The following is a 26,236-nucleotide window of genomic DNA, read 5'->3' on the forward strand; positions in this document are numbered from 1 at the left end:
CAGTTTGGCGAGGTGGATAGATCTTATAAAGCTTTTGTTGTTCACATTCTACAGCTCCTCCAACCAAAACTACATTCTTCACCTCTGGCCATCTCGAACACAAATATGTACACTCTCAACATCTAAAACAGAATGAGAGTCCCTCAAGGAGCTTCGGGGCAAAAGGCAAAAGAAGATGCAGCTTCTGTGGATCGAACACAGTACCTCCAGATACCGCACAGGTGCTTGTAGGCTGAAGTGGACTTCAGTCTGGCGCTCTCCCAAGTGAGCTAAAGCTGCTACTTGAAATTTCTAATGCATTTATCAATCTATAGTCTGCAAAATTGTTGTGACGTCACTTGGAAGACTTCATCACTCGCCGACATGGCGCGGAAGGCGGCGCGGAAGGCGGAGAGAGGTGAGATTGAGATGTTGGGATAGATTTGTGTAAATTCAGTTGCTCGGCTTCCAGCATTGAAGATGCTCTTTTGACAAAACGCGCATCTTCGATTGCTTTTTTGCATGCGTCGAGGTCTGAGAGAGTCCTGTATGACAATTCTCTTGTTTCCTTTGCTAGTTAGAGCTTTATTATCGCCGTCTTGCGCACCTTGCACGACGGACTCAATCAAGCTGTTTTCACACTGTCTTCAGTCATCATCACGTCGCCATGGATCTGTCGTTCAGTTGCGTCGCAATTGCTTCATCAGATGCGCTCGCGTGGTGCGACACGTTGAACGGACCGTCCCACGACTAAGCGAGATCTTCCCGGCGATCTCTCGGACTAAAAATAAAAATATTCGGTTCCGGCGCGGGCCTCACCCCTTTGAAGCCCAAAGTCAAGGAGACGATCTAGGACTTGGGAAAGCTGTTGCTATGTTGCTACAGACTAGAAATATATTTCCTGCTCGTCTCGTGTCTCGCTGGAGCGTCGTTGTTCCGCTGTGCCACTAATCGACCGAAAAGTGCCCCGGCTCTCACCTCCAAACTTGAAGTCCAAAATGGAGGAATCATTGTGTTTTTTGTTGATGGACTGGACTCTGGCATGTTGATTATGCGTCTTCTAAATGTATGGGGTCTGCCAGAGGCGTTGTTGGTCGGCTATCCCGCTAATCGACCAAAAACACACCCCGGCCTTCAGGACCCACCCACAACCACCGCCACGGTCTAGAACTGTACAAAAATAAAGATATGACCACGGCAGGGATCGAACCTGCAATCTCTTGATTCGTAGTCAAGCGCCTTGCCATTGGGCCACGCGGCCAGTCACTTTAAGCTCGTTGGTGTTACGGGCTTCGTTGGAGAAGACCCGGGCTTTTGTGTATATATTCTCCATTATTTTAGACCATTTTCAAGCTGATCTCAACGTCTTCTTCTACTCCAGAAAAAACCGGGACGAAAAAGAGCCAAAAACGCATGAAATTCCACACTGAAGACGTCAGAGGCAGCTAGGAGAACCAGCTGGCTTGACTGCGCGCCTCTCTCCGAACCACGACCAGACAGCAAGGGAGAACAAGCCTGACAAGGAAACTCTCACAAGAGCTTTTCCAAATTCATAATTCAATCGACCCAAACCGGTTCCTGAACTATACAACTAACACCATCCTAGCAAGGGCACATCGGAGAAATGATGAGACAGTGCAACTGCGTTTCGGCATGAGTCTGGGACATACAGAGACGAAAGCGTGCCTTGTAAGCGTGTCACTATGCCCGCAAGTATCTGATGTGGTACAGTGATGCAGACATGTCTTGGAGCAGGCCGAGAGGTACAACCTCTCCGCATCTCGCTGCAAAGCAACCGCACATCCGCGCCCGTGATCAATCAAACGTTGCATTCGTCGTCCAAACCGGAGAGACCTGCTCGAGGTCTTGTTGAATAAAACGGATGTTGGTCAGGGGCAAGCCCGTTGCTGTCTCCCTCGCTTGCAAGGCATGAAGAGACAATGAAATGCGCCAACATTCCAAAACAGAACAATCCGTCCACCACAGTTTGTCAAGCACAACAATGGCCTCATACACGGTCGGTCACTATTGACCTGCAAAAGAGGACACGGCAAGTCGGCCGGGAGGCAGAGTTTCCGTCCCGTCTCATGGCAAATGCTCCGTGCATCAGCAAACTGGTCCGACCGCGCGGGCCGGAGATACTGCACGCTGACCACACCACAACTCCGACACCGATTCCATCCCCTCCTTGTCAGCGCACGCATCAAGAGAGGCGCGAGGTTGGATCAGGTCAGCAGCTGTCGCGATCGCAGCAACGCGGCAGCGTTTGTCAGCCATGTCGACATTTCGCGACTTCTCGAAAGAACCCCTCACTAGTCGCCTGGACCTTGAGAGCTTGCCCCACATTACGTCAAGACATATATATTCACGCTATGAGCATTCGACGCTTTCTCCTGTCAACAGCTTGTCTGCATCTTCTGCATTTGCCGCCGTAATCTGAGAAGATCACACTCGAAATCCATCGAAAATGAAAGAAGCCATTGTAACCGACGCCGAGCATGCAAGTCCACTCACCACACCTGCGCAAGACTGCCATGCTAACTTACACTCAGGTCGCCATCGTCGACTCTCCCATTCCCAAGCCGGGACCCGACCAAGTCGTAATCAAGGTCATTGCCAGCGGCTCCAACCCCAAGGACTGGAAGACGCCCGAATGGTCGCAGAATCCCCACAACTCTGGCGACGACATTGCTGGTATCGTACACGCCGTCGGGGAAAATGTGTACGAATTCAAGCCCGGCGACCGCGTCGCCGCATTCCACGAAATGACCAAACCGCATGGCTCCTTTGCCGAGTACGCTCTGGCCTGGGCGCACACGACTTCGCACATTCCATCGACCCTTAGTTTTGAAGAGGCCGCCACTATCCCGCTGGCTGCGCTGACGGCTGTCATTGGATTATACGTCCGTCTTGGCCTGCCTGAGCCCTGGCACCCGGCCACGGAGAAGACGCCATTGATTGTTTACGGTGGAGCGTCCGCAGTGGGCGCGTTCGCTATCAAACTGGCGCAGCTGTCCAACATCCATCCCATCATTGCGGTCGCGGGTAAAGGTATCCCGTTCGTTGAGGGCTTGATCGATCAAAGCAAAGGCGATGCCGTCGTCGATTACCGGAACGGCGACGAGGCGTTGGTCAAGTCGATCAAGGACGCGCTCGCAAAGGTGGGCGTTGGTGCGCCGAAGCACGCTTTCGATGCCGTGTCTGAGAAGGGCAGTCATGAGAACCTGCTCTCTGTTCTTGCTCCCGACACCAAAATCACCAACGTATTGCCGATCGAAAGGTTTGCTTCGCCTGGCTTCAAGTACCCAGACACTTACCAGGCGACCGAGTGGACCATGGTGGGTGATGTGCACCAGAGGAACAAGGAAATCGGCTTCATCTACTTTAGGTGGCTCTTCAGGATGATTTATGAGGGCAAGTTTTCGGCACATCCCCACGAGATTATTCCTGGCGGCTTGGCTGGCGTCACCAGCGTGCTACAGAACTTGAAGAACGGCAAGGCGAGCGCGGTAAAATACGTCGTCAAGGTGCCTGAGACGGAGGGCGCTGGAAAGGACTAAGTGTAGGACAAGGAGCTTGACATATAGAAAGCGCCTCGAGCCATAGTTCACGAATAACGAGAATTGTTCTGCTGGACACTCGAGCTCGTTTGCTATCGACGTATTTGTTGTGTTCCGATTCGGAAATGGAAAGCGGCTGCCTGCGCAATGCGACTTCCTTTCCTACGGCTTCAAGGCGCGCCCACCTTTCCTTCTCTTTTCCTCCATTCTACGATTAGCTCAAACTTTCAACCACCCACGTCCGCGACGTGGATGCTGCGAACAACCAGCTCCGAAGCCAGACAGCTAACAACCTCACCGGCATTCGGACTTTGCGAAGGAGACATTCGCGTCGCGGTCTCGCCGGTGAGTTCTTGCCTCGATTTAGCTGAATCAGAACATGCCTTCAAACACCTCGAACTCAAAGTCCACGAGAGGACAAAGCCCATTGTCCGAAACTCGTGTTCCCTCTTCATGTTCTTTACATTAGGTACTGACATGAGGAGCGAAAGACACCTATACCCTCCTCCGAATTTACAATCATCCAACTCTGGCGTGGCCTGAATCTGTTCCACCCTTGATCTCATCCAGCAGTACGGCCCACCATCCAGGCCATTTGTCTCAGAGGTCCTACTCGAAGTCCTGTCTCAAGTGCGATGCTACGCTACCCGTTACTGCAGTATCCATACACCCACAAACAAACCATCCCTCCATCCCAGGGCCCAACAACCCGTACCGTGTCTTCCACGAACGACGCCACCAAGATGACGGAGCATCGCATCCTTGAAACACCCAGAGATGTACGTCTGCCCACGCATCAGACGTCAGCGTTCAGCACACTGCCGCAGAATATTGACGGCTCACCCTGTGTTAACTTTGCCAACTTATGTCGTCAGAACATGCAGGATGGTACGTCGATTGGTCGTCAGCCTCCTCCACTCGTGTAACGCTTGCACAACACAATCAACTTGAACCAGGGCACAACCAAGGGAAGGAAGAAAGAGAGAGAAGGAAGGAAAAATTATCATCTCTCCACCCCCGCACGATAAGATCCCTTCGGCACACAGCATCCGGGTAATGTTTCTCTTTTTCCTCGCGCCCTGCCCCAGGCCGTCCCCACTCCCTCCTCCCTCCAGTCTGGGCAACCAAGGGAGAGCAGTCCTGGCCGAGACGACGACGATCATCGACCGCGACTTACCACTCGCTTGGGACACGACAGGGCCAGGACGGGACGACGAGGCGCGTCGCCGCAGGACGAGTCGGGTCGAATCGAGTCGTCACCCATCCCACCTCAGCTCATCTCGCACCCTTCCTACCGCATTGAGAGGGCCAGCCGGGCCAGCGCGTGCAAACGCCCAGCGCCGCCAACCCGTTTTTCCTAGGTCGCGTTTAATTACTGCAGGGCCAAGGGCGTTTTCTGGGGATGGCGCCCAGGGGTCGAGACGACGACCGACACACGCACCTAGACACTGGTGACGCGGAGCGCAAGCCACACGTGTACGAGGCAAACAGGCTGGATGAAGACGGGGGTGGAAACTCGTTTCGGTCTTTGTCTACTCCTTCCTAACAACGCGCCATCCATCTCCATCGCGCAACCGGTCAATCGACCCACACGCGTACGCACTGCACGTTTCCGGGTCGCGAAAAACTCGAGAGGGTGCCTCCTGCACCAAATCTGCCGTGAAAATGCTTGCTCATTTTGAATTAGAGCCTTTTTGGCTCCTCTTTCAATTGACGTACTTTTGCGAGTGTCGCCACTAGACTACAGACTATGGTATACATATTTTACTATTGGACGGGCTGCGGGCTTCAAGACTTGATAGGAAATAGACCGAAAAAGAGTGACAAAAGGAAAGTCTCGGCGGCCATCATCGCAACAACCAAAAAGAAAAAAGCAATATCATCAGGAGAATGGAAGTAAGAAAAGGCTGTATCTAGACATGATCGGTACCATACTACTTGAACCGAGTCTCTCGTTCTTCTCGGGCCTTCCAAGCCAGTCTTGCAAAACGAGCGCGGAACTTTTAGGGTATATAATTGGTTGGGTAGGAGCGCGTTCAGGCGGCGGCTGCTTTTTCCCCTCAGTAATAATGCACAGTCATTTTTGGTCTCATACCTTCCACGACTTGTCGTCTCCGTCGTAGTCCTCATCTTCATCACAAAACGTCATCGTACAGCAAACAATTACAGCCCGAGCATGCCGCTATCCCTCCTGCCACTGGACATTGGGCCTTCGAGATAGCCGCCGCCGCCTCCCATCCCCTGCTGCCCCTGGGACTGCCCGCTCTTGCCCTTCTCCAGCGAGACTTGGCCGGTGGGGTCGCCGTAGCCCGCGTCGGCACCGTACCCGGCGTGGCCGCCATACATGTCGGCGTCCATGAGGCCGCCATACGCGCTCCAGCTCTGGCGCGGATTGTACGCGGCGAGGTGGTCGAAGACGGGCGTGTGCGGCTGCTGGCTGTCGAGCACCTGCTGCTGCTGCGGGTGCGGGGTCGGCGCCTGCTGGTGATGGTGGTGCTGGTGGTGGTGCTGCGAGTGCTGAGACGATCCAGGATGGCCGGCGCCAATGTCGTAGTAACCCCCTCCGCCGCCGCCGCCGTTGTTGGTCGTCGATGCGTTGCTCCCGCCGTGCATGCTCACGGCTGGCTCCATCCACACGTTGATATGACCGCCGGTGAAGTCGAGCGCGTTGGCGTCCATCTCGGCGCTCATGTGGGGTCCGCCGCCTGAAGATGCCAGGCTGAGCGGCATGGGCTGTGGCAGCGTCAACCCCATGGACGTGAGCGGGTCGAGGTCGAACGGATTTCCTGACGCGGTGCCGTCGAAGCTGGGCTGTGTCGAGGTCGTGGGCGTGATGAGACCGGATGCTGTGGGCGGGATTTCGAAGCTGTACTGCGACTCTTGCTTCGGCACGGCAGCAAACGACTCCTGGTGCTTCAGGGGCTCGTCTTTGCACGAAGGGGGCGTCTGATGGGGGAGCATGACGCGCCTCCACGTCGTTTCTCCTTCTGTTCCCGGCTCTGCGTGCCTGAAAGTCCAGCCGACGACGAGGATGCGGTTGTGCGGCTCGGGATATCCGTTGCCACCCTCGCGCGGTATGGCGAAAATCTCTTGCACGGCCGACAGGGACGCCAGCGCCGCCTTGACGTTTTCCTTGACCTTGAGCAGCTCTTCGTCCTCGGCCTGAGCGGCGCCCATTGCCGGGATCAGCGTCTTTGCCTTTTTGTTGGCCTCGCGCATCTTCATCGATAGGGGCCCCAGCTTGGCTGCCCAGAAGCCGCTGCCAAAGGTGCCGGCAACGGCGTGCAGCCTTCGCGAATTCATGTCGTAGCCCAAGACGCTGCGAATAGGGGATGTGGCGAGGTCGTTGCCGTTGTAGAAGCGCGTGTGAGACTCGAATCGGTCGTAGTGGGAGTGGTTGTAGCTGCTGCTGAACTCAATCTGAATTCCTAGCTCGTCCGAATCTTTGGCAATGTGTTTTGCCATGAGCATGATGGAAGAGTCGGCGAGGATCACATCCGAGTCCGTTGTCCTATCCTCGAGCAATTCTCGCAGATGCTTTGGCAAATTTGCCGTTTGTGGATCGTTGTAGGCAAGGCTCTGCCGTTCTGCCCGCTTTGCAAAGTGTGTGAAGCAGTGGAGGGAGCGCGGAGGGTCTGATGTCGTGTCCCGTGCATTCATTTCGAAACAAGCCGGAGTCAATGTCGTGGACGAGGAGAGAATTTGCTGGGGAGGTGGCAGCTGTGCATGGTGTAGATAGGTGTCTTGGATCACTGGATTGTATTCGAGCGACCGCATGCTTGCTTGCGGACCAATTGGCCGTCGCAGCAAGTCTGTCGAATGGTGACGCTTGTGCCGACCGCTGGTGTCGACCTTGGCCATATACCTCATTACTAGGCAGAGTCAGCATAACTCCAAAGCCACTCCTTGAACCACACACTTTTTGGAAATTCCTTGAAGAGCGGCTTCAAAACTTGAATGTGACTGGACACTTGCTTCCTGGTCCTGCCCTCGCCGGTCCACTTTTCGATTGCATATGCGATCAGTTCGTTGCGACCGCGAAGTTTGCCCTCGTGCGGCTGCTTTTGGCGGCCCATGGGAGGGTACTTGACCAAGGCTACAGATATGTCAGACCCCAACCCTCGAACGCAGGAGATGGAAATTACCAGCAAAGAAGGCCATCTCCATGTGCTCTGGCCACTTTTGGTCTTGCTTGTTGTCCGGCGTGCCGTCGTCCGACTTGGGCTGGCGTGCCCGATACTTGCGGTATGCGTCAGAACGCTGAAGCATTGCCCAGAGCCTTTGTGCCTCGTGAGCCACTCGTTCATCTGGTTCATTCATCATCATCATGAGACCATGACTTGACGTTGAACGAGAGCTCTGAGACGGAGGGAGGTATCCGTGTGGCGAGCCGCCAAAATAGTTCTCGGTGGGCTGATACAGCCCATGCTTGCGCTGGTCTTGGTCTAGAAAATCCTGCTGGCGATTGTTGCAACGCTCTTGGAGGATTCTGTTTTGCACTCCCAGGTCGTCAAAGGTGCTCTCGTGATGAATAGACGGGGCGTTTGATGGCAGTACGCATGAGGTTCTGTCCATAGCCGTCCGGGAATGTTGCAGTAAGAATGAGGTCAGAAAAAGTAAGAATGTCTGGGGCGGGCTGCACTCTCTCGAAAAGAGTACACGATGACGAAGGAACGTAGAGAGCTGGACCAAAGGAATGACTTGACAGAGAAAGAGAATGTGGACGAGAACTGTGGGAATGCACGAGACGTAGACGTTGTTTATAGGAAGGCTGGGTATGGACTCAGAAAGGAGTCTTGGGTCCTCGAACAATGCCACACGGTACCGTAGAAACGCCTGGCAGGAAAAGCTTGGGTCAATCAATGACATAAGATGGGTAAATTCTGCCCACGATTCACCGGGGGACAGGATTGGCTGAATCTCAGGTTCGTTTGTTGTCGTGAATGATGGATTTTCATGGATTGACTACTTGAAGAATGCTGACTTGCTTCTATTCTATCACGTTAGCCGGACAAGCAAGGGTCAAAAGGCTCCCATTCGCCATGACAAGTCGCTTTTCTGGTGAGGGTCTAGTTGAGACCCTTTGGAGGTTCGATGGGCCAGGGATGTGGCCAATGCGAGGAATGTTCTTTACACCCACACAGTACAGTTTCTACAATCGAGCCGAGTCTCTCAACAGGAATGCGACGGAAGTTAGCGTGTATGATAAGAAAGAAATTGGTTCGCTAGGCGTCATTGCCCTTGACTTCTCGACAGCATGGAGTAAACTCGCGCCTAAGACATCAGTCGCAGCAAGGTCATTCACGTACGCGTATGGAAAAGGCCACGGGCGTTTGGTATCCGGTCGACTGCTGCCGGGACGAGATCGTGCTGGTCGGGCCGCGGTGGCGGACCCCGCCAATGGGAAGGGGGAGCAAACCGGAGGAGCGCGTCCAAGGTCGCGTTTCGCCGACGAAGCAAGGGGGCGCGGCCTGCAACGGCCAAAGGGCTGTCTGTGGAGCACCCTTTGGACCAGCTTAAGCCTCGTCGAGGTCATCGTTGCCTGCAACGTTAAATTTCTTCCGGCCCGCTCCGGTGAGATTTTGCAAGGCCACCTTGTTGACTTGCGTGCCAACTTTCTTCTGCATCTTGGCGATCTCTTCTTCAGCGTCCTCTGGGTCTTCAGAGGCAAAGTCAAGGACCAGCTTGCGACCCAGCAAGTGGGTGCTCCGCAGCGCGTCCATGGCGTTCTCCGCCTCGCGAGGAGTTGTGAAGTCTGCGAACGCGAAACCCCTCGCTGAGGCGTCAAATTTCTTCGGCACGCGAACAGAGCGCAGCTGGCCGTAGGCTCCAAATAAGGCGCGAACGTCCTTCTTGGTTGCTTGGAAGGGCAGGTTTTTGATTATAATCTTGGTCGTCGCGGCCTTCTTCGCTTTGTCCTCTCTGCGACGCTCTTCTGCAGCATCCAAGCCCTTGTGAGAGGCCTTGATGCTGAGCTGATGTCCGTCGAGGTTGTAGCCGTCCATGGCAGCGAGGGCAGCCTGGGCCTGTTGCTTGGTTCGGAACTCGAGGAAACCAAAGCCCATACTCAAGGTTTGACCAGGCTTCTTTGGATCCGTCTTTGTTCTGACAGTCGCAGAAACAAATCCGTCCAAAGGTTTAAAGACCTCGGCCAGGCGCTGAGTCGTGGTGGCAAAGTTGAGGTTTCGAACGTAAAGGGTAGAGGTTTCAATCTGTTCGGGTGCCGCCGGCGCGGCCAGCAAATCACTGGCAGCCAATTTGACTTTGCCCTCTTCGATCGAAGGCAAAGAAGCACCTGGTGCAGTGATGGGCTGGATGCCTTCCTTGAAGAGGTCTTTGGGGGCCTTTTCCAGAAAAAGAATGGAGTCTTTGATCTTGCGATACGCCAGAGACGCAAAAGCGGAGCGAGCTTGAGGGGGGCTTGCAAACTCAACAACAGCGATTGTGCCGCTGGGAGGCATGAGAAACCGGGTGACCTTGCCGTGGTCTTCAAACATCTTCTTGAGCTCATCCGGTTTCGTCCCATACGGAAAGTTCTTGACAAGGATCGCGGTATCTCCCCTAGCCTTGTGCTTGAACGCGTCAAGATCTACTCCGTTCTGGGTAAAATATGCTTTGGTCTCCTGGATGACGTGCGTTTCTGCGTGAGCCTGTTTGACTGCGGCGTCTGCGGAAGTCGGATCAAGAAGCTCGGATTTGCTGACACCAAGACGATCAGCGACGGAGGACATTACGGAGTCTGCGTTCATGTAGAGCGAGTTCCAGTTGAACGTCGTTTTGGACGACTCGGCCTTGCGCATGATTTGCTTTTGCTTCTTGAGAGGGAGCTTGGAGATGGCAAACTCGTCAAGCTTGTTCTCTCTTTTGGCGGCAGCTGGCAGGATATGCAAGAGACGACCTTGAAAGATCCGACCGTCCATTTCCTCGTAAGCCTGGACAGCGTGATCCGGTTCCTGGAAAAGCACGTACGCAAACCCTTTGCCTGAGTTGGTCTTGGGGTCGAGCGGCACATGCACCTATTGGCGTCAGCGACTGTACATGAAAAGTGACGCCTGGTATGAAAAGGTGGGCCCGCAATGGTTCAGAACGTGAGAAGCATCTACTAAAATATTCTCCCAGGATATCCTCAGCTGCATAGCATCGGTTGTCCCTATCTGTGTTCATCATGCAAAAAATATGGAAATGAGACTTTGGCGACTTACCTCCTCAAGGTCTCCATGCGTGCGGAATGCTTTGCGAATCTCATCTTCAGAAACATCATATGGAAGGTTCCTCAGGAAAAGACGTCCCGTTTGGTGAATCTTGTCGATTTCCGTTTCCACTTGTTCTGATGACTTGTTGTCCGGACTCTGCTCTTCCTGGTCTTGAGCGACATCTTGAGCGACGTCATGAGCGACATCTTTGGGGTGTGAGTTGCCGCTCACATTGGCAATTTCGTCAACGTCGGTGGGCTTTGGCCGAAGAGTGACCTCCTCTTCATCGTCGTCTACCAGACCAAGCAGTCGGCTCGTCTTTGACCGCAACCAATCATCGTCCGTAACAGGCCCAGCAGGAGCTTGGGCATCTGCGGCATCTTCAAGGGCTGGTTGTGAGGCTTCAGGTTCGGTTTCCTTGGTGTCCTTTGGTGCCGGGATAGGCTCAGCTGGGGGAGGCGGCGAGACGCGTTTGGGCTTCTTTTCCACCGTCTGATATTCTTCATCGCTTTCTGCCTCCTCCACCTGGACTGCCTCGACATTGGTATCTGGCTCGCCAACGGTTTGGTCGACTTGAATGTCGTCGTTTTGCCAAGCCTTCACCTTGGAGGGTGCCTTCATCACCTCCATAAACTCTTTGAGCTTGGGATCCGAGGCAACTTCCTGATCAACACCACGTTTGCGCTTCAGGGCATTTTCGGGCGAGGCAGGAGACTTGTGCTCCTTTTCATCGGACACTTGGGCGGTCGGCGCTCTCTTTCGTTTCCTGGGTTCTGGGGCTTGACCTACCTGGAGTGAGGGGTTAGCAAAATCTTGCGCAGCGACTCCAGGCTCAAGCTTACGGGATCGGCTAACGTGACTCCTATTCTCGACATGCGGATGAATGTCTTGTTGAAGTACTTGACAGCTTTGGCCGCAGCCTCTGGTGTTTTGTAGCCAACGAAGCCGATGCGGCGGTGCGCCAGCAGCTTAGCGTCAGTGATGGCATCTTGCTGCGCAAAGTGCTTCTTGAACTCGGCGTCGGACAAGGTTGGGGGGAGGTTCGAAACGTAAATGCGTGAGGAAGCCATGGCACGGCAGGTGTTGTGGAAAAGTTGGAGTGTAAATAGTGTCGCGGAAAATTTCGCGCGACCCGAGTGTCCTTCTCGCTACTAGCGTTGTGATCGCCCGCGCCAAAGCCGAGGGCCGCCAAGCTCGCATCCCGCTTCCACCCCCTGCTCCAGTCCTGCAACATCACCAGTCTCCAACTCTTTCGGACACACACACACACGCGCCGCATTCAACCAATCACACGAGCCATCGGTCGCTGCCCGGACTCAGATTCGCGTCCATCTGCCTCGATTTCCTCTCCTTGCGCGCAGCTTTCTCAGTCGACATCGGTCAGCGCCATGGCTAATGAGAAGGGGCAGAATGCGGACCTGAAGCTTGAAGGTTGGTGCTGCTTTTCGGGCCTTTGAACCACGTTCGCTAAATTGTACTCGCAGCCCAAGTCAAGTCTGCAGACATGGTAAATCGCTGTCCATGACTAGTCAGATTTGGCGTTGCTAAGAGTAGTGCAGACCTTGGAGATGCAGGAGCAGGCAATTGAAGTTGGTAAGCGAGAAGCTGTTGACGTTTTACGCATGGAATCTGATCTTCTTCAGCGATGGAGGCCATGCAAAAGTTCAACATTGAAAAGGTGGGGCGTTCGACCAACATCTGATGTACGCCAGCTGAACCAGAGTAGGACATTGCGCAGTACATCAAGAAAGAGGTGAGTGAGCTGAGTACGCCTGCAGATTTCTATACTGACATGTCCCAGTTTGACGACAAGCGCGGTGCAACTTGGCACTGTATCGTTGGAAGGAACTTCGGCAGCTTCGTAACTCACGGTACGCGCGTGAGCTTTTCCCCTCCTCGGACCAGTACTAATCCATTGACCAGAGACGAAGCATTTCATATACTTTTACCTGGGTCACTCGGCCATCCTGCTCTTCAAGACCCAGTAGGGACCTGGAACCGAGCAACATTCTCACGGCTCCTTGAACTTAGCAAAGCGAATCAGTTTGTCCTTGCTTATGCAATGCGGTTATCGACTGGAGTTGGTCCCCTGCAGCATTCTCTCGTCGTGTAGCAATACCCGCGGCTCGCTCGGTTTGTTAGATATGTCTAATGACTTTCAATACGGTTAAGTTTTCCCAGCCAGATTGTGGTGACATGGGAAATCAAATATCAAAGCAAGACTGCAGAAGCCAGCCGTTGATGGAACACAAGGGCGTTAGGAAGGTACTCCCATTGGCAACGGTCCGGGTATCTTTGTGGATCCGCTTGGAGGTTGCCCAAAATGGCCGAAATTGAAATGGTATTTCCTATCTCGGATTGAGGAGTTTACTTTCCCCAATGACGTAGCTATCATTGATTGCAGGGAATGAAGAATTTCGGCGTGGAATCAGCATGACTTCTTCCATTCCAGCTTCCCTCGCTCGTCGGGTCCTGCCATCCAAAACTCACGTGACCGGCTTGATGTTTTCCGTTGGTTCAGGTTGCCCCCATGGACCAGAGGCCCGTGCGGCCGTCACGCGGCGCGCACCACAAACGCACTCTCCAACTGTGCAACTCGTTCTTCCAAGACTTTTGCGCAACAACACATCAAGAATGGTGTACGAATGGGAAGGCAAAGAAGCCGACAGCTATCGGCTGTATGTCGAGGAGCGGAGATCTCTCGATGAAGTCATGGAGTACTGGAAGCTACGGGGTTTCACGCCAAGGTTCGTTCGTTTGGCTCAGCAGTCCACCGTACACGACTACGGCCGTCGAGTCGGACAACTTGCACACCCCAGCGGGCCGCAGCTGACAGCGACAGTAAACGAGCTTTCCAGACACAATTCAAGGTCAGACCAAACTCTTCAGAACGACTGGCTGCAGTCTAAACCTTCTTGCAGCGATGGGACTTTCCAAGCAAGCAGAATCCGGCGCACAAGAATCCCGCCCTCGTTGCCCGCGTCAAAGAGCTATGGGAGACGAACACCAGCCAGAGGGACATGCTGGAAATATTGAACGATGAGGGGTTTGAACTGCGAGAGCGTGAGCTCATGCGCGTCAGAGCGAAGAATCGCTGGCTCCTCAGAGCGGCCAATGGAATGAAAGGCGCACCTACCATGCCTCCGCCCCAGAGAATGGGCTCATTGTCGGATGCGCTCATGACGGAGGTACAAAATGCAGTAGGCGTACGTAGCCCCATCTCGTCCTCACTATCAGGTTCTGATCGCGGCCGTAGCAAGAGAATTCGAGGACGAGTGCAGCACCCGAGTCATCGGCCCCCATAGATACCGCATCCGAGCAGAGCCCGGAAGTGCTTCGCGAAAGGCAAGACCGCCTGGAAAAGCGAAAGCAGGAAAGCGAGGAAAGATGGGCTAGCAAGAAGAGGAGGCGGCGGACTAGAAACTGGGCAGGCTTACCTCCGGATCCAGCGCAACCTCCTCGTTACCCATCAGAGACGACAATTGACGAAAGCAAAGCATACCTCGACTTGGACAACGAAAAGTATCGAGAGTTGAGGGATCAATTCCAGGCCATTTGCAGTGAAGAGGATGTCATCAAAAAGAGACTGGCAGGTCCAGAGAGATGGCAAGGAGTCAAGGACCGCTTAATTGCCGAAAACGAACACCTCTCTGGTGTCTTTGCCCGGGACCATGCTGGAGAAGAAGGCGACAAACGAGCACTGTCGTTGGACGTCATTTGCACCGACGTCACAAAGCGCATGCGGACCATGGACCGTAGGATGACGGTTGCCGAAGCAAAGAATATCATTGGTGTTAACCCGGAAGAGAGCCGGGTCATCAGAAATAATTTTTACGATATCCTCAAAGCCGAACATTTCACAAGCAAGCTGGAGATGGGTATTGAGCATTGGGAGAAGCTCAAAGAGCAATGGATATCTGATTGTCCAATCCTGCAGCGCATTCTCTCTGAAGGAGACGCGGAAGCTCAACAGGCACAAAAGCTCAAGGCGTTGGAGTTTTTGTGTCGAGACGTGGTCAAGCGCCTACATGACGACCTCTCCAGGCGGAATCCTTCGGGCAAGAGACTGCTCAACAACGGACCGGGGCCCGGACCGGCTCCCCCCAAACCAGGACAGAGCATTGCTCGAGAGCCAGCATCGCAGAATCATGGACCAAGCCCTGCGAAGCCAGCTCCTCTGGGATATGCGCAGGCCATGAATAGCACGGCAGGTCCACCAAACGCTGCAGAACTCCAAATAGATCCTTCGCTCCTTTTGGCGGCCAGCGATCTCGCAGACCAACAGAATGAAGAGTACAGCCGTCAGCCTTCAAGCGAGCCAGAATACATGGCAGCTCAGCCAGCACAAGAATATTCCTACTACGCCGAGCCGTCGCCGACGCCGATTCCAGTCTACTTTAGGTTGCACCAGCACTCGCAGATCCAAGCAGAGCCTCGAATATGGCTAGGGGCGCTGACTTCGGGGACGATGGAGGAGCTGCGCGATCTGTCGACGCGGGCTCACCCGGGAAGCAGTGTTGTGAGGATTGAGGGCGTGGTCAAAGGGCCTGATCTCAAGGAAGTCAACTACCCAATCGACGACAACGAGGAGCTCGGAGGATACCTGGCTCACATGAGCTCTGGTAAGGTCACGTTTGCCGTGCAGCTTGCGTAAGGGTTGGAGCACAGGGCAAGTAGGCAGCAAACAGGATTGCTGATGGCCGTGTTGCGACCATGTACGTCAGCGGCGGGGATTCGGATCCCTGCGGCTATCAGGGCCGGCGGTTGTGACGTGAAAGTTTGGTTGGTCGCGTCCCGTGTCGTCTGCACGCGCGAAGGAAGCCAACGCAAGACAGACCCTTGATAGAGCCATGAGTTGGTGATAATTGATAGGTCCAACCACCCTCCGAGTAGCTCAAACTCCCTGTGCATCTCTCACAGCAGTCGCTGACGGTTGCTGTGTCGAATGCAAGCACTCTTGGCGCCAAGTGCCAAGCACCCCTCCTGTTGTTACAGCTGCGCAGCTCATGACCCCACCAAGCTCCTAAACACGAACACCTCTTCAACCGCCTTTTCGCCTCTCTGTCTCCTTACCTATCCTACGGTCGAAAATTCACTTAGCGTCTTCTGAATCACCATCATCTCAGAAAAATGCCGACTCTTCGGCTCTCCCCAACCCTTCTACTCTCATGCCTAGTCCTGCTAGTCTTCCTAGCCACTCCGGGCGCCTGCTTTGGAGCTGGCAACGTCGCCTCGGTCTCGCGCATTGAAGGCATCAACTGGCGCCATGGTGACATTGAAGATGTACGCTTTCCGCCCAGATACGAACAATGAGCCTTACTAACGCCCGTCGACAGACCCTGCTCAACATTCTTATGGGCAAGATTGGCAAGGGCAAGAAGTTCTCCAAAATGGATGTCAAGCGTGTTTACTTTGGGTATGTCGCACCGGAAAGCTCGCCGAGGTTTTGGTAGCTGATACCGCCACAGAAATTGGCTCCGCGACTACAGCCAGGCTGTCGACGTAAGTTTCGCGCGAACGATCCACCAAGCCACCGCTGACCTTTCCTTCCCAGGTCGGAGCTCTCAAGATGGTCTCTTCTGAGGCCATTCGTCTGCTTCTCTGGATCCTCGGCTTCATGAGCTTTGGCTTCGCCACTGGCGAGTTTGAAGTGACTCGTGACAGGTACACAGCGCCTGCTTCCGGCCTGTTTACACAACGCTGACTTGTTTAGGATTGGCTGCTACCGCCCCGAGGAACACATTGACAATCCCAAAGGCGAGTTTACAAACCACAAAGACCCAAACCGAAGCTAACTTGCCGCCCAGACTATGCCGACAACCTGGACGCTCGCGAATACGACCGCCGTCTTCGCGGACCTGTCGATGAGGAGGTTGAACTCGCCATCGACGAGCGCAGCGGACTCAAGAACTACATTGCCAACGAGAGGGCTGGGATTGACACTTCTGCTGGTCTTGTGCGTAAGCTGTTTGGCCGTTCCGTTGAGCTCGCTCGACGCTACCGCAGGGACGGCAACAAGGATGACTTTTACGAGGCACTGCGTCTCTTGGGTACTGGTACTCACTGTCTTGAAGGTATGTGATGAATCCGTCATGCACGTGAATGCCCCTGGAGGCTAGATCCGCCCTGCACTTGATGCTCCTGAAGGCTAACGGATTGAAGACTTTTCTGCTCACTCCAACTACACGGAATTGGCTCTGATTGAGCTCGGAGAGCGCGACATCTTCCCCCATGTCGGTAACCGCACCAAGGTCGAGGTCGAGGGCAAGCGTGTCTGGCCCTGTGTCACTGGTAGGTACTTCAGATTTGCCCTTCACGCCAAAGGCTAACCTATCAAGGAACGTTCGGTGGTGTTGATTTCCTTCACTCTGTGATGGGCGAGGTCAACGACAAGGCAACCCAGTCTGAGGTCCAGGAGCTTGAAGGTGCCATTAGTAACGCGCAGTCCAACCACGAAGCCAAGTCCATGGTCAAAGATCTCCTGAGCCAGCTCCCCGACGGTCTTCTTGGTGGCGACAACGCCTCGAAGGCTGACGAGATGGAGGAAACGGCTACTGCTGGGCAGATGGAGAACATGAGCGTCAACCCAAAGGACCCGGAAGCATTCGTTGAACAGATGGACCAGATCCGGCGCCAGATCTACCCGATTCTGGAGTGGCACGACAACCTCATGCAGAACATCAACGAGGCCATTGAGAAGGTGCCCGTCCTGCCGGACCTGCTCGAAAAGTTTTCCGAAAACATGAGCATCTTTGTCTTCTCGCTCATTGCTCCCTTCATCCTTCCGGTCATCCAACAGGTCAAGGCTGAGCTGCAGACCGGCTCATCAGAGGTCATTCAAAGCTCAGTGGACAAGCAGCACATTGTCTTCAACGACGACTCGTGCTCTGACCCTACACACTCCATGTTGGCCAAGGACCACTTTTCCAACGTTTTGAACGAGCCCGCCGGCAAGGTTGCCAGCCAGGTATTGAAGTGGGCCATTCCCCAGATTGTCGAATGCTGGGACGATGAGGGCATTGACGCGGACCGCACCATCAGCCGTATCATTGACGGCGTCTTGCACCACCCGGCCCTTCGCGACTACGGCGAGGATGGCGCCAGTGAAGGTCGCCAGCTCATGTTCCGCGTCGTGGAGCAGTGGTGGGAAGAGAAGGACGACGGCGACAAGGACGACTTCCGCGAAAGATTGAGCCGCGATGGCGTGCAAGAAGGAAGAAACCATCGCGAGGGCGTAGAAGACTCTGGTCATGGCTGCGGCAAGCCCCTTGCCATGTCCAGCTCCATCGCCGGCGGTAACTACAGCCAACAGTCGTCCAATTCGGGCAACAAGATCGTAGACCATGTCGGCAACCTTGCGGGAGAGGCTGTTGGAGGCGGTGCCTTGGGCGGCATGGTCGGCGGTCTCGTCGGCAACGTCCTAGGAGGCGTTCTTGACAATGGCAAGTCCGAGAAGAAGGAGTACGAGTCGCAGGGGTACGGCGATGACGGCTCTCGCCAGGAGTCATACATGCAGACCAGCCGCCAGCGTCGTGGCTCTGGAGAGCAAGATCGCTACGGACAGTCCGAATACCGCCGCGAAGAGTATAGTGGAGGTCGCGGTGAGCGCGAGGAATACTCGCGTTACGAGCAAGAAGGCCGTTCGGGTGGTGGCTTCCAGGCCAGCGTTGAAGAGCGCAACTACGGATCTGGAGGATATGAAAGGCGCCAGGAGGAACGCTACGACAACTCCGGTGGTGGCTATGAGACGAGGCAGCGAACCGAGGGCTATGGAGAGAGCGGCGATTACTACAAGCAGGAGTCTCGGTAAGATTCTGAGGCCAGTGTCTCGAACTTTGACTGACCCATACGACAGTGACCACGGCCGTCGTTCCGATGAGGAGGACGAAAACTCCGACGAAGAGAAGCGCAGGAAGAAAGAGCGCAAGCGTCAAGAGAAAGAGCGTCGCCGCCGTGAAGAGGGCGACTATGACTCGGAGGATAGCAACGACTCCAAGAAGCACCGCCGCCGCAAGTCTGGCTCGCGCGAACGCCGCTCCTCGCGTGATCGTCGCTCGTCTCGTGATCGTGAATCTCGTGGCGACGATGGATACGGCATGAGTTCAGGTTATGGAGGAGCACAGTCTTCTGAGGGTTTCGGTCAATCCCAGTACAGCGGAAGTGGTGGGCACGGCCAATCCAGTGGATACGGCCAATCCCAGTACAGCGGAAGCGGTGGATACGGCCAATCCAGTGGATACGGCCAATCCCAATACAGCGAAGGGGAGAGTGGATACGGCCAATCCCAGTACAGCGGCGGTGGTAGTGGATATGGCCAATCCCAATACAGCGGCGGTGGTGGATATAGCCAGTCCAGCGGTGGACCTCCTGGCGGCTTCGGCAGTGGAGACTACGAAGGCCAATCCGGCTATACTGATCGCAGCGAGGACTACGGTCGCGGACCCCCTGGCGGCTTCGGCGGTGGACCCCCTGGTGGTTTTGGCGATCAAGACGAGTACGGCAGACCTCGTGGCGGTGGTGGCTATGGCGGCGGTTATGGAGGTGGATATTAAGTCCCGGGGTCCTCCCCTTGCTCCTGGAGTTGTTGGTAGACTGAGCTGAGCGGAAATGATGATGGTCTGGTGGACGTAGACAAAAAAAGCGCTGCTGTTGACGATGATGACGATGATGAGGGCTTTCTTTATGCAATGGACTCAAACTTTGACAGAATGAAATGAATTGGTTTCAGAAGACATTATTAACTTGGTTTCCTTACCTAAAGTCATGACGGAATGAGTGAGCTCCCTATCTCCATCCTTCAAGTGGAAAAGCTAAGTGAAGGCACCTAGACGTATCTTGGAGCTGGCTGAGCTAGATGTGGTGGTGTGGTGGGGCGAGCGCGCTTGTTTTCGTTGTGTGGATAGTGCAGTGCAGTGAAGGAAGAGAAGATTATTGAGTGAAAGGGGGGGAAGGAGATATCATGGGAAGAAGAAGGAAAGGAAGAAGGGGCAGAAGGAGATGCTTAAGGTAGGTAGTGCGTGATGTGTGGGTGTGGGACATCAAGGTACTATTCTCAGACCGCATCGTACCCACATGCTGTATGGCCATTGACGTCAGTCACCATTTATGGACTTACTCACCCAACCAGGAGGCACAAGAGGTCATGTTACCCACAACGGCTTCATCTCATTTTTCTCACTTTCCACATGTACGACATGATGCATGAGATGATGTACTGTACCAGGGCATCAAATTAACTACCTACCTGTCTTCCCCTGATGATGGCAGACTGACGATGATTGGATAGCTGACAATGGCAGGCGATTAGGAGGTTGGCAGGAGATAGAATAGAAGAAGTCATATTTACAAGTAAGTTATGTATAAAACGGAGAGAAGTGAATTCCTGAACAGCTCGTCGCGGACTGACTGACTGACTGACTGAAACGCTGCGCAAGAACGAGATATCTGGCTGCTGAGCAATGAAACGATCGTCGACACTTTTCCTCCTTTTAACATAGTGGGTAGGGTAACGAAGGGAGACAAGGATGAGATTGAAAATGTCTGGGGTGTCTTGAGGGGTGCGGTCTTTGGTGATGGAAAGACCCAAGAGCTACCTGGTAGGAGAAGTGAATTTGTGAAGTAGTTCAGAGAGACGTAGGTGGAGGAAAGGATGGATAGATAGATAGAATAGCTCGATGGGGCCCGTGATCGGTCTGAGTGAGCCGCCTCTAGCCGGCTGCGGCGAAGAGGGAGAGACAGGGGAGGAGGATAGTGTAGGATAGCAGCCATGGCAGGCAGCCTGGTAGACTACACCACCGCACTTGGACTTTGAGGGCGAGGGTGGTGGTCGTCCTCACACGTGTTCTCAGTCTCGAGTCTTTCGTTTTGCAGTTCTGTCTCCAGCATTAGCAAAATTGCACGCACCTTCTTTGGAAGAACGGACAAATTGCCGCAAAGAAGCGAAAGGGAAGAAAAGAACTCACCGTAGTACGTCGACACGGCCGAGAAAGCCGGCTGTACCAGCATGATCAACGACAGAATCTCGCCAAAGCCAAACACATTGGTCGACGGCAGATTCAACCCGCACAGCCGCGGGCCCTCGTCGTCTTCGGTCTGCGGCGGCTCGGCAAACTTTTGCAAAAAGACAAATGCTAGGCTGATGCTGACGAAGAAGAGCTGCTGCACAAAGGCCAGGTGCAGGTTGCCGAAGAGGACGAACCAAAAGGCGGCGACGAGACCGCGGCCGGTCGACGACAGGGCACGCCCGGCGGCCGGCCAGCGCTTGGCGATGCGGGCGTGCAGATGGAGGCGCGGACACAGCGGCGCGAGGCAAGTGGCGGTGGTGCGGATGGCCGACTCGCTGAGGCGGCGGGCGCCCTCGAAGACCTGGCAAAAGGCAACCCAGAAAGGGTAGAAGACGAAGACGACGGTGAGGAAGTAGAAGACGATGTAGGGAAGCGTGCTGGCGCAGTCAAAGTCGTCGCAGCGGAAGACGTGGTTGAGGAAGAAGACGAGGGCCTGGTAGAAGGGCGGAAAAGGCATGGTGATGATGATGGACGACGTCAGGAACAGCGCGTACAGGATTATCAACACCATGCGCAGTCGCGCCGTCATGCTGTGCTCCTTGAAGTACCTTTTGAGCGTAATGACCGATGCGAGATGCGACGACGAAGACAGGCAGCTCAAATACATGACCAAGTCGACGTGGTTGCGGTGGTGGTCGTTGTAGTCGTGGTACCGCAGCCAGAAGGATATCATTATGGCGAAGCCCGTCAGGAGCTGCTGGTCTGCCAGCGACAGCATCACCCGGTCTATCATTTTGCGTGTCAGGCTGTATCGCCCCTTGACCGAGAGACCGACGCCCCATCGATCGTGGAGTCGCTTCACCGTTTTGGCTGGTAATACGGCGTCCGAATGGCCTTGGAGAATCTGGTCCTGCGTCAGAAGATGTCGGCATCGTCGTGGATGTACTTACATCTAGTATGGCTGCGCAGACGGCCAGTCCCGTTGTCATGGCTGCAGCAACGACGAACGCCGCAATGACCTGTTACCCAGTCTCAGAGCAGGTTCTTGGAGACTTGATGATCGGGGACATTACCCCAAGTCCAGCAATATCCGAGTCCACCTGACATTTCCCATGTTCGCCCGGCAGCGAGGCAAAGTTGACAATCGGAAAGCCCATGGTTATAGGACGGCGTCTAGTCGAGGACAAGTCTCATGTCTGCGTAAAAAAAATACGATATTAATTATTCTTTGGCAAGTAAGAGGACGAGAAAGAGCCACGTCTAATATCGAGATTGTGAGATGTAACCACGAGACTGGCCGGAGTCGGATATAGAGGCATATAGAGAACGATCGATCGCCATCCGACGAGACTCGCGACGTTGATAAGAGCACTGCAATTCAGGACTTGGACCTGCCGCGTTCGAGGAGTGATTTTCACCGCCTAGCAGTAGTGCGCGTGTATGGCAGCCGACCCGCATGTTTAGCATCAGTCCGGAGCTGTAAGCTCACGACGGAGTTGGAGCTAGCGAGGCTCCTTTGCACAACGGCCGCTCTTGGCCTCTACAGCGGTGAAAGTCCATGAGCCTTGTCATGCACGATGAAGCAAAGGCAGCAGTAGCTTTCTCTTCTTGACACGGAACGGGAGAAGTTGGCAGTCGAGGATTGAGCTGGGCGGTCGAAAGGCAGAGCGGCATCGTCTAGGCACATGTTGGTCCACACCTCCTCAATCTTCCTCAACTTGGGGCAAGATGCGAATTTGCGGTCTTGAACACGGACGGCGGCTTTGCGGGAATAGGTGGTTGTATAGTGATACCGATCAGACATATGTTGTCACGAGGTCCAACTGCTTCCTCCAATGCACTGTAATCGGCCGAGATGTTCCTTCACAAAACCTGCTCTCCATTAGCCATTTCGAAGATATTAGCAGTTTGCAAGCCCTGAAACTGCCTATAATAACTCGACCACTTCGAAACCACTCACCTTCAGTTGAAGCCCAGCTAGCCGAGTATCACCAAGGGCAAGGTTCAGAGGACGTCTTTCCTACTCATACAGCCTTGATTCTCCTATGATACAAAGCTACCACCAACAAACTCAGTCGAAGAGGCCCGACCTTAGACTTGTGCAGACGAGACATGAAGCATTTCATGTGATCATGATATAAACAGGAAGCGAAACAAATGGACGAAGAGGAAATCGAGCTCATTTTTAGTCCTTGGCAGGAGGCTCGGGCTTGACGTCCGTGACGGCGGCAAGCAGCTGCTCCACGACTTTGCTCCCGCTCTTGCTGCCAATATCCTTGATCTCCTTGAGCTTGGCCTCGGTCTCTTTGTTGGCCTCCTCTTCGGCCTTTTGGTTGCCGCTCGAGTGCTGTATCGCGGTGTCAGCCGTACACCATGTCAGAGGCCGTCTGCGGGCGTGCTTGGCATACCTCAGACTCAAACTTCTTGAACTCTTCTTCCTTTTGCTTCTTGTACTCCTCGACCTCCTTTTGGGCCTCGCTACGGGCGTCCTTTACGCGCTTGGTGCGGTCTGTATGGGGCCGTTAGACGTCATTCGACAGGGTCAGGTCGTCGGAGCGGCGGTGCGGCGGTGGGGAGGCAGCTTGGTGCTACGTACACTCTCTGGCTGCGAGGCATTAGCTTGACATTGGAATCCAACAGCACGAAGCATACCCTTCTGAACAATCTTTTGCGCCTCACGCTCAGCCTATTGGTTGCGGTCGGTTAGCTATCTTGTTGTCGTTGACGACTTGGCCCGGAGTGGCTTCGGAGCGACTTACGTCGAGCAACGTCTGGATGCCCGCAGAGTTTTGGGCGGACTGCAAGACAGTTAGCAAGCTTCTCGGACAGCGACGAGATGCAGGACTGACCATGGTGGCGGGTAGGCGAGTAGAGGGTTATGGAGAGTCGATCTGGAGAGCAGCTTGGAGGAGGATGCCCGAATGTCAGGCACGCCAGTGCTGGAGCTCGCCGCCAAGGAGCTCCAAAGCGGGTGCACGAGCCGCCGGCCACAATTTCTTTCCTCTGGTCTGCTGGGCTGGCTGGACTTCGAAGTCCATGGTCTGCGTCGTTTGTCAACCTCACCTTCGCCATGTCGACCGCATCCAAATTGACGCTCACCGGGACAGCCCTCGGTGCCTTGGGGATCGTTGCCGCCGTGCATTTCCAGCAAAAGTCCGAGCAAGCTGTACGGTTTCGCCCCCCCAGATCCAATCGCATTGCATCGTCTAACTACCGCGACAGGCCATGCACGCCGGTGTCATTCGCGACCTGGAGCAGCAACGTCTGAAGCGTGAGCGCCAACTCGACTTTGACATGCAGCGAAAATTGGAAGAAGAGTACAGGAAGATTCAGACAGTGTCGGAAACCAAGCCAAGCGGCTAGCAGAGAATGAAACTCCCAGCTTTGGATTTCCACCCTCCGATCTACACATACTGGTCCAAGAAACAGCCTGGAAAGGCCATGGTCTGAAAGGACTACATCCCGTCCAAAACTCGCAGCAGCCCTGCAAACAAGGAGTCCCCTTGAACCGAGGCACACCTGCCAGAGCCCACCGAAGGCCTAGGACCACTTTCCACTGCAGCGTTATCAAAAGCGACGTAGGCAATGGAAGTAAAACTAGTTTGGAATGTCTACTAGAGAGCGCTCATGGTGCAATGTCCGTTCAATTCTATCCTGACGCCCAAGAAGAAGATCGAATCAGTCTACGCCTTTCCACTCCGGCAGAATGCTCAACCTCGACCTCAACACTTTGAAAAGAAAGAACTTTTCCGTAACAAAAGCCTAGCCCCTCATCTTGACGTCGGAATCCTCATTCGCAACATCCACCAACTTTCTCTTTGCGGATCCAGAGGTCTCGCCCTCGTCAACGCCATCACTCCACTCGACCACCTCCCACTCCTCTCTGACGCTGCCGTCTGTTGACGAATACACGCCCCTAGTCTTCCGAATCTTTCCTAAGCGGCTGTCCTCGATCATGGTCTCGAACCACGGTGCGCCTCTTTCTGCTGTGACCTGCAGCGGTCCGAACAAGTCGGCATTCTGCAGGCCGACCTCGCTGGTGCCGCCGCTTTCGCTCTGAACCTGCTCCTGTCTCTCTTCCTCGTCGCTGGACCCGTTGAACAATCCCATGTCTTCCAATTTGCGAACATCACTGTCGCGGAGGCTGCCTAGGGTCAGGCTGATGAAATCGGCATCCTCCTTGGTATGCTCGTGCCAGGCCGAGAGCGGTGTGCCGCAGTAGCCGCAGAACTGTCTGCGGATGCCGGCGCGTGGGTATGCAGCGGATCCGCTAGGGGGCGGCTGTTCCAAGAAGGTGCGGCGAATGTGGTTTGGCTGCTCATCGGGGAAGAATGGCGTGGTCGAGCTTGATAGCCAGTTGAGTGGCACTCGGAGGAAAGCGGCGAATGGCGATGCTGCGTGGTGAGCGCCTGTTGAGGAGACACAGAAATGGTTAGTCCTGGCTCTATGAGATCTTGGCGGTACGCGGCTACTTACGAGCTCGACGTGTGTTGTCGAAGAGAACGCTGGCTAGTTGAGCGGACGATGTAGGCCTGACGACATACTCATTGCGTCCGCAGGCACATGCGCCGTGAAGCTCCATGGCGATGTGACGGGAATCTGACAGGTGGGAGCTTGTCCAGCGGATTTTTTGACTGCTCTGACTGTCGGTGACCAAAGATGACACCGCAAATTATTTCCTTGCTAGCGCCGAGGTGTGCTGCTCGGGTGGCGCTGTCGTGTCTTCAATGACTGTCTCAATGGCAAGTTCGAGTGAGTCGGTGGCAGCAACGGTTTTCGCCGCAGCTGTCCGAGGGTCGGATCCAAGGTGTTGACTGCGTGCTTTGAGGGTTGATGGAAGCTGAAGCCCTTCCGGACTGTGCTCGTGTGTGGTCGAGCGTACGAATGGCGGTGACAGAGACGATTCGGGGTTTGATAAGTTGACGCATATGTAGAAATGTTAGGCGCGTCTTGTCAGTTATGTCATGGGTCGACGACAGCGCCAGGGCCATGTCGCCGCACGGACCACGTCGACCCCGCGGCTCGCATCCGTCAATGGAATCATCCTGAACCCTCCATCCGCCTTCGACCTTTTTCGTTGCCTTGCCGCTGATGCTGGGGGTGTCCTTTTTGTTTGCCATCGTTGCAGCTTGGAGGATAGACCCAGACCCAGGGTCTTTCCGCCCTGCCCTCAGCCTTGGAAGTCGGAACAGCCTGACCCACGGATCAGCATCCCACGCCAACCGTCCTGATTGGTCCGAGACGCCACCCTTTCGAGTTGCTTCTCATTGTGGTGGCGTGAAGAATTGAGGTGCTACCAGAATTCAACAGTGTCACCAACGCAGGTCATGCAGGCAAGCATCTCGACACTTCGTTGACGCTTCATGGACGTTCCAACCGGCTTTCGATTTTGCTATACGATCAAATTGAACGAGAGAAGTGTGAGTTTGATTGGGGAGCACTATTGTCTACAGTGCAGCCCAGGAGAAGATTTTCAGCCTTACAGCCTCACGCCTATTCA

The 26,236-nt window shown here is 54.6% G+C and overlaps 10 protein-coding genes and 2 non-coding genes across 12 annotated transcripts; 5 read left to right on the plus strand and 7 right to left on the minus strand.

Moving 5' to 3' along the window:
• Nucleotides 1-176: 176 nt before the first annotated feature.
• J3D65DRAFT_t38 lies at nt 177-279 on the minus strand. The gene has a single exon. It is a non-coding gene; the product is annotated as a tRNA-Phe (tRNA).
• Nucleotides 280-1,168: 889 nt separating this feature from the next.
• J3D65DRAFT_t37 lies at nt 1,169-1,240 on the minus strand. The gene has a single exon. It is a non-coding gene; the product is annotated as a tRNA-Arg (tRNA).
• Nucleotides 1,241-2,315: 1,075 nt separating this feature from the next.
• J3D65DRAFT_265675 (chaperonin 10-like protein) lies at nt 2,316-3,762 on the plus strand. The gene is made up of 2 exons (XM_066794926.1): nt 2,316-2,479; nt 2,532-3,762. Exons 1-2 carry the CDS (start codon nt 2,447-2,449, stop codon nt 3,537-3,539), a joined length of 1,041 nt encoding a protein of 346 aa, XP_066658009.1. The 5' UTR covers nt 2,316-2,446; the 3' UTR covers nt 3,540-3,762.
• Nucleotides 3,763-5,702: 1,940 nt separating this feature from the next.
• On the minus strand, nt 5,703-8,114 carry J3D65DRAFT_601172 (TEA/ATTS domain family-domain-containing protein; the record flags this gene model as incomplete). The annotated part of the gene is made up of 3 exons (XM_066798013.1): nt 5,703-7,411; nt 7,459-7,635; nt 7,685-8,114. 3 exons carry the CDS (start codon nt 8,112-8,114, stop codon nt 5,703-5,705), a joined length of 2,316 nt encoding a protein of 771 aa, XP_066658010.1.
• A 617-nt stretch (nt 8,115-8,731) lies between these two features.
• J3D65DRAFT_265574 (uncharacterized protein) lies at nt 8,732-11,846 on the minus strand. The gene is made up of 3 exons (XM_066794925.1): nt 11,575-11,846; nt 10,742-11,521; nt 8,732-10,555 (listed from the first exon to the last, which is right to left on the minus strand). Exons 1-3 carry the CDS (start codon nt 11,800-11,802, stop codon nt 9,056-9,058), a joined length of 2,508 nt encoding a protein of 835 aa, XP_066658011.1. The 5' UTR covers nt 11,803-11,846; the 3' UTR covers nt 8,732-9,055.
• Nucleotides 11,847-11,897: 51 nt separating this feature from the next.
• Nucleotides 11,898-13,166, plus strand: J3D65DRAFT_617412 (dynein light chain type 1-domain-containing protein). Its single transcript, XM_066799548.1, has 7 exons — nt 11,898-12,163; nt 12,217-12,239; nt 12,292-12,325; nt 12,376-12,410; nt 12,459-12,485; nt 12,534-12,603; nt 12,656-13,166. The coding sequence occupies exons 1-7, from the start codon at nt 12,121-12,123 to the stop codon at nt 12,718-12,720; spliced, it is 297 nt and encodes a 98-aa protein (XP_066658012.1). The 5' UTR covers nt 11,898-12,120; the 3' UTR covers nt 12,721-13,166.
• A 147-nt stretch (nt 13,167-13,313) lies between these two features.
• Nucleotides 13,314-15,658, plus strand: J3D65DRAFT_617420 (uncharacterized protein). The gene is made up of 4 exons (XM_066799549.1): nt 13,314-13,479; nt 13,575-13,602; nt 13,654-13,938; nt 13,989-15,658. Exons 1-4 carry the CDS (start codon nt 13,367-13,369, stop codon nt 15,384-15,386), a joined length of 1,824 nt encoding a protein of 607 aa, XP_066658013.1. The 5' UTR covers nt 13,314-13,366; the 3' UTR covers nt 15,387-15,658.
• A 110-nt stretch (nt 15,659-15,768) lies between these two features.
• Nucleotides 15,769-19,465, plus strand: J3D65DRAFT_617423 (heterokaryon incompatibility protein Het-C-domain-containing protein). The gene is made up of 9 exons (XM_066799550.1): nt 15,769-16,015; nt 16,069-16,148; nt 16,201-16,234; nt 16,287-16,396; nt 16,446-16,489; nt 16,540-16,806; nt 16,895-17,023; nt 17,071-18,538; nt 18,588-19,465. The coding sequence occupies exons 1-9, from the start codon at nt 15,863-15,865 to the stop codon at nt 19,282-19,284; spliced, it is 2,982 nt and encodes a 993-aa protein (XP_066658014.1). The 5' UTR covers nt 15,769-15,862; the 3' UTR covers nt 19,285-19,465.
• A 572-nt stretch (nt 19,466-20,037) lies between these two features.
• J3D65DRAFT_617427 (uncharacterized protein) lies at nt 20,038-21,711 on the minus strand. Its single transcript, XM_066799551.1, has 3 exons — nt 21,687-21,711; nt 20,695-21,640; nt 20,038-20,604 (listed from the first exon to the last, which is right to left on the minus strand). Exons 2-3 carry the CDS (start codon nt 21,527-21,529, stop codon nt 20,519-20,521), a joined length of 921 nt encoding a protein of 306 aa, XP_066658015.1. The 5' UTR covers nt 21,530-21,640; nt 21,687-21,711; the 3' UTR covers nt 20,038-20,518.
• A 1,210-nt stretch (nt 21,712-22,921) lies between these two features.
• On the minus strand, nt 22,922-23,588 carry J3D65DRAFT_601177 (V-type proton ATPase subunit G; the record flags this gene model as incomplete). The annotated part of the gene is made up of 6 exons (XM_066798014.1): nt 22,922-23,083; nt 23,145-23,245; nt 23,333-23,341; nt 23,389-23,422; nt 23,496-23,534; nt 23,586-23,588. 6 exons carry the CDS (start codon nt 23,586-23,588, stop codon nt 22,922-22,924), a joined length of 348 nt encoding a protein of 115 aa, XP_066658016.1.
• A 218-nt stretch (nt 23,589-23,806) lies between these two features.
• J3D65DRAFT_665814 (uncharacterized protein) lies at nt 23,807-24,099 on the plus strand (the record flags this gene model as incomplete). The annotated part of the gene is made up of 2 exons (XM_066802865.1): nt 23,807-23,902; nt 23,959-24,099. 2 exons carry the CDS (start codon nt 23,807-23,809, stop codon nt 24,097-24,099), a joined length of 237 nt encoding a protein of 78 aa, XP_066658017.1.
• A 399-nt stretch (nt 24,100-24,498) lies between these two features.
• On the minus strand, nt 24,499-25,318 carry J3D65DRAFT_601178 (uncharacterized protein; the record flags this gene model as incomplete). Its single annotated transcript, XM_066798015.1, has 2 exons — nt 24,499-25,145; nt 25,213-25,318. 2 exons carry the CDS (start codon nt 25,316-25,318, stop codon nt 24,499-24,501), a joined length of 753 nt encoding a protein of 250 aa, XP_066658018.1.
• Between the last annotated feature and the right edge of the window lie 918 nt (nt 25,319-26,236).

This window comes from Phyllosticta citribraziliensis (assembly GCF_038025025.1).
Source record: "Phyllosticta citribraziliensis strain CPC 17464 chromosome Unknown J3D65scaffold_3, whole genome shotgun sequence".
NCBI classification, from domain to species: domain Eukaryota; kingdom Fungi; phylum Ascomycota; class Dothideomycetes; order Botryosphaeriales; family Phyllostictaceae; genus Phyllosticta; species Phyllosticta citribraziliensis.